Source organism: Mustela lutreola, chromosome 1, assembly GCF_030435805.1.
Source record: "Mustela lutreola isolate mMusLut2 chromosome 1, mMusLut2.pri, whole genome shotgun sequence".
Lineage (NCBI taxonomy): Eukaryota > Metazoa > Chordata > Mammalia > Carnivora > Mustelidae > Mustela > Mustela lutreola.
In genome coordinates, this window is record NC_081290.1 from 279,122,629 (window position 1) to 279,133,216 (window position 10,588).

Sequence of the window (10,588 nt, forward strand, 5' to 3'; positions counted from 1 at the left end):
CAGTCTAATGTTTAGCAGCCCAGAGAGTCTTTTGGATGAACACTTAGCTCCCACACCCTATCAGGAGTGGCCCAGAGCATTCTTCCTGTCCAGTTTTAGAGCCCATCTGCTGCACAGAGCTATATGAGTCATGCCCAAAAGACAGGAAGAGAGAGAAAGACAACAAATACCGGATTCAGAGGCAAATCCAGAGATTCAGAGGCTAAGACACACTCGTGAGCATGCATCAGCCTTAGATGATGTGTGAAGCCACCTATGCCTTAAACAGGGAAGACAGGCTTTTCAGAGGTACCTTGGGTAAAGTTCTGGCACAGAAATGGCCAAGGAGAGAAAGCTCCAGAAGGGAAGAACATCTCTCTCTGTTCTGCCATTCTCTCTCACCTTCTCAGTCTCCTGTAAACTCTTTCCTTGGTTGGTTCTGTAAATGGTGCTGGTCTCAGGCAGATTCATTCTCCAGGACTCTCAAATGTCCTCGTTTCACACTACTCTCTGTTCAGTCCCTTAATTTTGTTCTTCATTCTAACAAACAAATGAAAAACCCTATTGCTCTTAATCAGCTGGGAATCTTATCTGACAAATGTCTTGAGTGTAAAGATAGTCGTCAGTATCATTAGCCAACCCATGCTGACTGTCCGTCTGGAGCCCTCTGTAGGAGGAAGGCCCCTGAGGCTCATTGTAACCACGTTCCTCACCGGCGGACAGCTCAGCTAATGAAAAGATGGACCCAGAAAATAGTGGCCGGGCAGGTCTTGCTCTCCCAAACCCACAAGGGCCCTCCAGGTAAGTACAAGCTACTCTTTTTTTCCTATTCCCAGTGGGCCAGAGACAGTCACGGTGCTAGGGAGATGCCAGTTCCTGGATGTAGGCACAGACCCAGCTGGTTGAATTAACATATGGACTATAAAGAAACATGTTGCTATACTTTGCCAGTAGTTCTCTCGGGGTGATGAGGAAGTTGAAACATAGCTTGTGAACTGGAAATAAATTTTCTCGCAGCAGGGGCTCACTTTCTGGGATTGAAGTAGGAGAGTTTGTACTATCAGTTGAGATTTCTTGCCTCAGCAACTGGTGTATGTTAAGGGAAACTTTTCAACATGACCTGGGATTCCTTACTGGTTACTCTTTATGAACCTCAGGCTAAGGGAATCCTGCCCTACTGTTTAGAGGGAAACATTCATGAGTGAGGATGGTAGAGGAGCATGATTCTGTTTTCCTCTGCATACTGAAGATGAACCTGTTATTAAGACTTTCCTTTTAAAGTTTTTAGGAAAGGTTTGAGAATCAATATTGGATTCTCAATATTGGATTGACTATCACTGCAAAATATTGAGTATATTCCAAAGTTTTAGAAGGGACAGTATTTGCAATTAGCCTCATCTGAGGATGAAAGAGGGAATAGAGATTGAACTAACCCGCCAGAGCTGTTCCTGTGCACAGGAAGTTGACTATGAATGTGTCTTTGACAAAATATATTCAGGTACATTTCTGTGTTAAAAATACTGAGACACACATGGGTAAACGGGCCTGTTTTTATTTTTACTCATTAGCATAGATCCCTGGGAAAGAATTTGGTGTAGTAACCCTGGATTAGGACTTGATTCCTTTTCTGTTCCATTTTATTCATCTCGTCACTGGCTAGACAGTGATTTTGGCCACCATTTTGGACCCCCTGAGCCTCAGCTTCTTACACATTTCAATGAAGATTTTAATTACAAGATTGTTTTTGAAAAAAATATACAATCAAAATCCTCCTCTTCTGTCAGTTGATAACTTTTCACAGAGAGAGAGAATTTTCTCATGGCTGAATTTTTGTTTGAACTTCACAGTGCGCCTGAAATTGAGCTTTCAGAAGTATCTCTCCATGAAAACCCCTTACTACAGAAGACTGCCTCATCCCCACCATGCCACACATGGCTGATATTTTTGAAGAGGGAACTGGAGTTTCTGGGGGTGAGTGAACATCTTCCGACCTTAACCAGAGTAGGACTGGCTCTAGGAAAGAGTAGTTGCGTGCATGAACACGGTTTCCCCACTTGGATTCATGAGGCATGAGAAACCTGGTAGGTGGAGAGGTGACATTGGGCCCAGTTGAGTAGAGAGAAGCATTTCTTCATGAAGACTAGGATAAGAATGGCAAATAGGATCTGCCAACTCTGGTCAGTTGCTGGTAGATTAGTATCATTAATATCCAATTAATAATTTTTGTCTACACTTCAACGGAAAGAACAATTGTTGATGTCCACCATGACTATGTAAATAAAGGTACATGAGAAATGATTGGCCATGCCTGCATTTAGGTCATGCCTGAATCCACCCTTAGAGCAACCTGATGGTACTGGAAAATATTGCATTTGAATTCTGTCTCAGGATTGCCTGAAACACCAAAGCAATTTCTCATGTTTGGGCTTCAATCATAAGGAATGTGAATGTGTTAAGGGAGTCTTGGAGAAATCCTTCTTAGTCTACAAAACATATGCATTTTTTACAGGTAACACAAATTCTGGTTGGCTTGATATGTCTTTGTTTTGGAACAATTGTCTGCTCCGTGATCAATATTTCAGAACTTAAGGAAGATGTTTTTTCATCATTTAAAGCAGGCTACCCATTCTGGGGAGCCGTGTTTGTGAGTAAATATCTACATTTGCTTTTGAAATAACACTGCACATAGCTTTTCTCTTGTCTAGGTCAGGTCCAACCAATGATTTATTCCAGTATTTAAAGTGCATAAACATATAGTAGTTTGCAAAGCACTTGGGTTAAACATGTTAGCACACTTCTGTCAGACGAGAAACCTGAGATTGATAAAAGTTAAATGAATTACCCAAGGGACATTTAGCTAATAAAAAATGAATCTAAACTTTCAGGATCCAATTCCAGAAAAATATCCCTAACATTACTTATCCATCAAGTTATCTTCATGAAGGCAGGAGGAAGAGACTGAGGAGGTGGGGAGAACAAGGTCAAACAAGGTCAAAGACATCTGATGAACTGCTACTACGTCCTAGCAACTCATTTAGGTGCTTTCTCGTTGTATCTCCTTTAATCATTGTACTGTTTCTAAACTAGATGATTCAATGAGATCACAAAAATATACAGCTTTATTGATGTATAAATGACATGCAATCAATTGCACATATTTAAAGTCTACAGTTGGATACATTTTGACACCTGTATACACATGTGATAATATTACCACATCAATATAATGAACATATCCCTCACCTCCAAAAGCTTCCTCACACCCCTTAGTAATCCCTCCCTCTATTTCTTGACTTTCCATTCTTAAGCAGACACTGATCTGCTTTCTGTCACTTTAGATTAGTTTGGATTTTCTAGGATTTTATATAAAGAGAATCACACAGCGTATTTTCTCTACACTCTGGCTTCCTTCACTCAGCATAATTATTTTTAATTAGTCCATGCTGGTTTTTGTATCGACATCTCATTCACAAGGACATACTTTAACTCTAAGAAATATTGCATTCCCTTGGCACCTGCTAAGTACTTAGGAATTATCAGGTCACCTACCTGTTCACAACTCTCCTTGAACTTCTGCCATATTTTATTTTTTCTTATTTTTTATTTTTTAAAAGATTTTATTTATTTATTTGACACAGAGAAAGAGAGATCATAAGTAGGAATAGAGGCAGGCAGAGAGAGAGGGGGGAGTAGACTCCCTGCTGAGCAGCGAGCCCGATGTGGGGCTTGATCCCAGGACCCTGAGATCATGACCTGAGCTGAAGGCAGAGACTTAACCCACTGAGCCACCCAGGTGCCCCTGCCGTATTTTATTTAACCCTTCTCTCTACTGTCCTTCATTCTGTATGCTTAGCTTATTAGGTGTCTCTCAACCCATCGTACATGAAATTTTGAAATTTAAGCTTTGAAATTGTTTTGAATTTGTGCTGTTGATTTACATTTTCAATGAATCTTCTCCCATGTACATTTTGTAATTACTATATGTCTATATGACATATGTTAGACTTGAGAACTACATGCCACAAACACATGTTTCTTGCCCAAAGGAACTACACTCTAACACACAGGATGCTCATACAAACAAGTAATTACAACAAATTAGAGTCATTCCATAATAGTCATGTAGCAGGTCTGCAGGACCTTGCTACTCTGAAAGTAACAATGGATTGTCAGGGTCAGCATCACCGGGGAGGCCGGTAGAAATGAAGAAACTAAAGAAACCTCCAGGACCAATTAAATAAAAGTCTGCCTTTTGAGAAATACATAAATACAGAGAACAAGCTGGTGGTTGCCAAAAGGGAAGAGATTGGGGGGATGGGCAAAATGGGTGAGGGGGGTGGGAGATATAGGCTTTCCATCATACAATAAGTAAGTTACAATGATAAAAGGCACAGTCCAGGGAATATAGTCAGTGGTGTTCTAAGAGTGTTATATGGTGACAGTTGGCAGCTACACGCTACATGTGGTGAGCATGGCATAATGGATGGAGCTGTGGAATCACTATGTGATACACCTGAAACTAATGTCACATTGTGTGTCAACTATACTTCAATTAAAAAAACAGAATCTGTATTTTACCAAGGTCATCACATGATTCACGTGCACATTTAATATTGAGAAGCACTCTATAGGAAACAAGAATAAGAATATAATGAGCTTCTGGGGAATATTAATACATAGCTTTATAGAGTACCCACATGGGGCACCTGGGTGGCTCTGTTGGTTAAGCAGCTGCCTTTGGCTCAGGTCATGATTCCAGGGTCCTGGGATTGAGCCCGGCATCGGGCTCTCTGCTCAGCGGAGAGCCTGCTTCTCTCTCTCCCTCTGCCTGCCGCTCTGCTTACTTGTGCTCTCTATCTCTCTGTCAAATAAATAAATAAAATCTTTTTTAAAAAGTTATTATAGAGTACCCACAACTTTACGTCATATTTGGAGGATGGGGCTGGAGGGGAAATAAATGTCTAAGACTCACTGGGCTTTCCCCCATTTCCTTTTGTACAGTTTGCTATTTCTGGATTTTTGCCAATTATGTCTGAAAAGAAACACACTACCTGTCTGGTGAGTTACCGTTCTGTCTTTATCCATCCTTGAGAAGACAAGAAAGATGGAATTTTAGGAGTCTTGAGGAAGACGTGTCATCATCTCCCATATTATGAGTGAACGTGGATATGTGGTTTCCCCCCCCCCCCCAATCCTTGTGTTGGATATAACCATTAAAAAATAATCACTAAAATATCAGTTGTCTTTTTTAGAAGACAATAGAGTATAATTACCTTGGCACTTGATTAAAAAATATCCTTACACCAGAACTTGTCCTTGTAAGTACAATCATCTGATCAGATATGTGACTTGTTTCTGATTAAGGAGATTGCTTGAGGAGAGACGATGTGTGTCCATGTGGTCTTTCCTAAACACAGTCTTGGGAAGAAGGTTACAGAACCTTATTAAACAATGAGTATATTTCCAAGATTTTCTTTTTTAATTTACATTTTGATCCAACGCAAGGTTTTAATTGTGGGCAACCCAGCTCTAAAAATGCAGACAGGCCTACTGAATGCATGGGCAGATGGAGGCTCAGGTCTGAGTGCTGTCCTTCGCCATCAGATGTGGGGAACCCTGTGGGCCAACGCTGTCAGCAGCATAGCTGCCGGAATAGGAATCTTCATCCTGACGGTCAATCTGAAGAAGAGCTCTGCTTTTATCTACAACTGCCAGGAAGTTTACGGAGAGGACTTCTGCTTTATGGCTTGTTTTTCCACTGTATGTATTACTTGTGGGGAGCTAAGATCTGGGTCCCACTCTAAGTGAGATCCCTCTTTTCCTTTTCTGTGAACATCGTCCTTTGCTGTAACCTCTCTCCCATAATGTGCTGTTCTGGATGTTCATGCACAGAGATGCTGGCTGCCGCCCCCTCTCCTGCTGAATCCTGTGACATTGGAGTCACCTGCATTGAACCATTTTGTGGCTTTCCCATGTGTGTGTCACTTCACTGGGACTGATCACGTCAGGGGGTGGTGGTTTGTGATAAAATGGTGATGAAATCAGGGGCTGCTATAAAGGAGCCCACTTTCGGGGTACCTGTCTTGTGACTCTACTTGTCTTGGCTATTGTTCAACAGGAAATTGTGGCAATGATCCTGTTTCTCACCATTCTGGGATTTTGTAGTGCCGTGTCCCTCATAATCTATGGGGTTGGAGAAGTAGTCCAAGGGAACAAGGTAGGTAGAGGCCTGATTACTCAATCCTGAATGACAAGCTGAAGAATTTAAGCTTCATCACTTAAAAATATGGCTTGGATTTCCTACAACATTTCTTCTAGAAAATTTTTTGTCCATGTTTCAGTATTTTGATTTCCAGATCTCTTATTTTAAATCACATTTTCCTCTCATAAGAGCATAAATCTCATAGTATAGCCCCGTGACTGAGGATTAGGAAAGTGGAATCTTCATAATTTTAGAAATTGCAGATATGCTTCTAAGTATGTTGAGCATGAGAGATGAATATGCAGGTAGCATATGATGGAAACATTCAGGTATCTGGGCTTATTTTCTCTTCCAGAATAGCTCCCTTATATTTGTTCTTGCTCTCTCCTTTCTCTTGGCTTTCATCTTCCTACATGCTCTGAAGCCTCAATTTTCTTTCCTTCCTTATTCACAGTTACCAGCTGCATTTTCACTTGCCTTCCCATCCATTTTACCTTTGATGTATGACAAAGAATCACCAATGCTTGATGTGCATACACTTACTCAAATCTTCAGATGATACACACTATCTCCATCTGTCCACTTGCCTGAAGCATTCAAGTCTGGTGGACTTTTTGAATTGCTTTCCTCCAAAGATAAATAAGACAGCAGATATACCCAAGTTCAGACACATAATAGCCTTGCCAACTTATTTTTGACCAGCCAGTCTGGCTTGATTTGCTGGAGATGGAGGGAATAATTATGGTGTAATGAGGGAGAGTATGAGACTCAGAAAGGCAAAAAGAGATGAGTTATGTTGCATGAATTTTTTGTCTAGTGGTAGAAAATTCCTCGTGTCTGATATTAAATCATTTTTCCCTCATCAGATTGCAGAAGATCGTCTTTATGAGGAATTAAACATATATTCACCGATTTACAGTGAGTTGGAAGACAAAGTGGAGGCCTCTTCTCCAGCTGATTCATAAGAATCGTGTCTTCAGACCATCCTGACTCATGGCAAAAGTCTAGAATAGGCCAAGATCTTTCTTTAAGGGGATATTGGAAAAAATTCAGTTCTGTCTATGGTCTTCCAGGTTTACATTAGGATGGTAATATTCTGTCTGAGGTTTACATCTCCAGATGGTAATATTCTGTCTGAGGTTTCTGTTCACCTAAACTTTCTCCTACCCCGCCCATTTGTGGATATGTGATACACTCCTACTTTTCTTGTTTCCTATTGCTATTTCGCATAGGAACTTTTGTGGGAAATCAACATGTAATCAGCAAGTATTAGCTGTGTGCCTTTAACACCCACTAAACAAGAGGAAGGCTGGTTGAGAGCTGAGTCAAACTTTGAGAGTTTTGGAACACCTGGGTGACTCAGTGAGTTAAGGGTCAGACTCTTGATTTTGGCTCAGGTCATGATCTCCTGGGTTGTGAGATCGAGTCCCATGTCAGGCTTCTTGCTCAGTGGGGAGTCTGCTTGTGATTCTCTCTTTCCCTCTCTCCCTGTCCCTTCTCCCACTCCTTCTTTCTCTTGATCTAATAAATAAATAAATAAAATCTTAAAAAAAAAAAAAAACAACTTTTGACCGTTTGATCATGTTTGGCTCTTAGCCCTTTTCAGAGTTCACAAGAGCTACACAGGTGCTTGATAAATGTCTCCCTACTGCACTATAATCACTTAGAGGGCAAAGCCCATACAGGAAACTTACACTGAAGACCAATTTAGGCATTTGAAATTGCCCACATTTGTCTCTTTCACTTTGTGTTTCCCAGTTTCCCTCATCATGGGAGCTCAATGTGTATTGATAGAGTGAATGTGTGAACATTCTGGGAGAGTATCCCATGAAGCTAGGTGAGAGGTAGAGTAGACGAGGAGAAAGAGAGTACTCTGAAGTGAATTTGGAGGTGAGGAGAGCAACCTAGCAGATAATTAGCATTAGGAGGATAGTCAGATGGAGATTTGAATAGAATCCTGTATGCTTGTACGAATCATTTTGATGAATATTTATCATATCAACTTAACAATGGATGCTTCCTGCTTATTTATGTGTGATCTTCTATGGAGAAACCAACATGGAATGCTGAAGGATCATCCATCTTATAAAATGCTTTGGAATCCCAGGACTATAGCTTATTAGAGTGTGCTGTGGCAAGTTATTTAATTTTTTTTTGCTTGTTCTGGCTTTTCTCATCTGTAAGATTAAGATATTAGGAGTAATTTACTTGCCAGAATATTGGAAATAATTTACCTGCCAGGATCTGTTGTAGGAACACACACACGCACGTGCGCACACACACACACCTTACCATATATGTTAGTTTTCACATGCAAGTATTTTTACATCCCCTTAATGATAGCATACTTTTTCACAGACACAAAGTCTCATAAAGATCTGTATTATTTCCTGAATCACCACTACATTCACTGACACAATTTGTTCAATAATGTTTGCAGATTGATGAATGGGCAGAGGGGAGTTTCACTAAGTTTCACTAAGTTACTCAATATCTGGTGAAAACAGGAAAATCATAAATGGAAAGATCACTTAATGAAGAATGTGAAATGAAAATAAATTAATGAAGACTTGAGCTGAAATGGAGTCAGTGGGAGTGGAGAGAAATGGTCATACCTAAAACATGGAGTGGAGTCAGTGGGAGTGGAGAGAAATGGTCATACCTAAAACACGGAGTGAAAGAGAAATTGGTAGATCTTGTTAACAAGTTGAGTTAAAGGATAAAGTTAGACAAGTAACCAGTTGATGAACACATTCTGTCATTGGGTCTCAGGTCAAAGGAGGCCACCAGCCAAAGTCGAAAGAACTGATAGGAAGTCAGAAATATGAATCGACGAGGGAAGAACATAGATAGACCTAAATTAAGCTCAGTCTCAGACTTTCATTTTTAGGAGACCAAAGAGAAATGCCATGGAGTGAGCCTGATTGTCCAATACAGAGTTTGGGGAAAGATGAAATTTGGCGTCATTATGAGAGAGATCATCGTGAAATGAAGCCGTTTAACACTCTGAGGAAATTATTTTTAGATAAAAGTGAAGCCAAGTTAACCTTCAAATACTGATCATCACAGGGGGAAAAAAAGAAGGAAAAACAAATCTAGGGTAGAAGTTACAAGAATTAGTCAGAAAAGTGCACTGTGAAACAGCAGGCAGCAGGCAGCTCAAAGTAGAGAGAGGCTCAGTAAAGAGAGAATAACTCACCATCAGAGACAGTATCTGCTGGTTTGGGCAAGAGAGACATCTACAAGAGAAATCTTGCCCCCGGCATGGGTGAGAGAGAAGTCTGCCTCCAGGTGAGGCACAAAGATAGGGCAGAGCCAATTGCAACGGTGAATGAATGCCAGAGTCGCAGAGAAATTCAAGCGACAGCGTGGTGGTAAGTAAGTGAATAAAACATTTGCAGAGGCATTTAAAAAGAGAGCATGTGATATGAGAACTAAGAAAATAGATGACCAGCAGCAAGTTATGAAGAAAAGTAAGCAAAATATTTATGTTGCTGTTGCTGTCTTTGTTATTAAGAGGAGGAAAAAGTAGTTCACATCTTAGGCTAAGCAGATGAGTCCTGAAAAATCATCTTGTGGTAGTATTCACAAGTCATTAATAAAATAATTATGTTTTATGTACTTAGAGTGCCAAAATTAGAAAGTGACAGAAGATATTAGCTTCCTCGGACTAAAGAAATGATCACATGACCACACCCTTGGTAGGTTTACCCTTGGTAAGCATGGTAGCATGGTAGCATGGTATGCTACTTTCATTTATCTTTTCCTTCCTTCCTTTCCTTTTTTTTTTTTTTAAGATTTTTAAAAATTTAGCAAGACAGGAAACAACATGTGTTGGAGGGATGTGGAGAAAGGGGAACCCTCTTACACTGTTGGTGGGAATGCAAGTTGGTGCAGCCTCTTTGGAAAACAGTGTGGAGATTCCTCAAGAAATTAAAAATAGAGCTTCCCTATGACCCTGTCATTGCACTCCTGGGTATTTACCCCAAAGATGTATCTGTAGATACATCTGTATCTACAGATGTAGTGAAAGAAGGGCCATCTGTACCCCAATGTTTATAGCAGCAATGGTCACGGTCGCCAAACTGTGGAAAGAACCAAGATGCCCTTCAACGGACGAATGGATAAGGAAGATGTGGTCCATATACACTATGGAGTATTATGCCTCCATCAGAAAGGATAAATACCCAACTTTTGTAACAGCATGGATGGGACTGGAGGAGATTATGCTGAGTGAAATAAGTCAAGCAGAGAGAGTCAATTATCATATGGTTTCACTTATTTGTGGAGCATAATAAATAGCATGGAGGATAAGGGGAGATGGAGAGGAGAAGGGAATTGGGGTAAATTGGAAGGGGAGGTGAACCATGAGAGACTATGGACTCTGAAAAACAATCTGAGGGGTTT

The 10,588-nt window shown here is 40.5% G+C and overlaps 1 protein-coding gene across 1 annotated transcript; it reads left to right on the forward strand.

Moving 5' to 3' along the window:
• The first annotated feature begins 568 nt into the window (after window positions 1-568).
• LOC131822708 (high affinity immunoglobulin epsilon receptor subunit beta-like) lies at window positions 569-7,262 on the forward strand. The gene is made up of 7 exons (XM_059158996.1): window positions 569-780; window positions 1,827-1,950; window positions 2,489-2,623; window positions 4,981-5,037; window positions 5,584-5,739; window positions 6,098-6,196; window positions 7,048-7,262. Exons 1-7 carry the CDS (start codon window positions 719-721, stop codon window positions 7,144-7,146), a joined length of 732 nt encoding a protein of 243 aa, XP_059014979.1. The 5' UTR covers window positions 569-718; the 3' UTR covers window positions 7,147-7,262.
• Window positions 7,263-10,588: the final 3,326 nt, after the last annotated feature.

Bases quoted from the DNA above. Each gene is read 5' to 3' on its own strand.
- LOC131822708 (XM_059158996.1), top strand. From the start codon at position 719: ATGGACCCAGAAAATAGTGGCCGGGCAGGTCTTGCTCTCCCAAACCCA. The intron at 1,951-2,488 runs GTGAGTGAACAT...CATTTTTTACAG, and splicing joins GGGAACTGGAGTTTCTGGGG to GTAACACAAATTCTGGTTGG. The intron at 6,197-7,047 runs GTAGGTAGAGGC...TTCCCTCATCAG, and splicing joins AAGTAGTCCAAGGGAACAAG to ATTGCAGAAGATCGTCTTTA.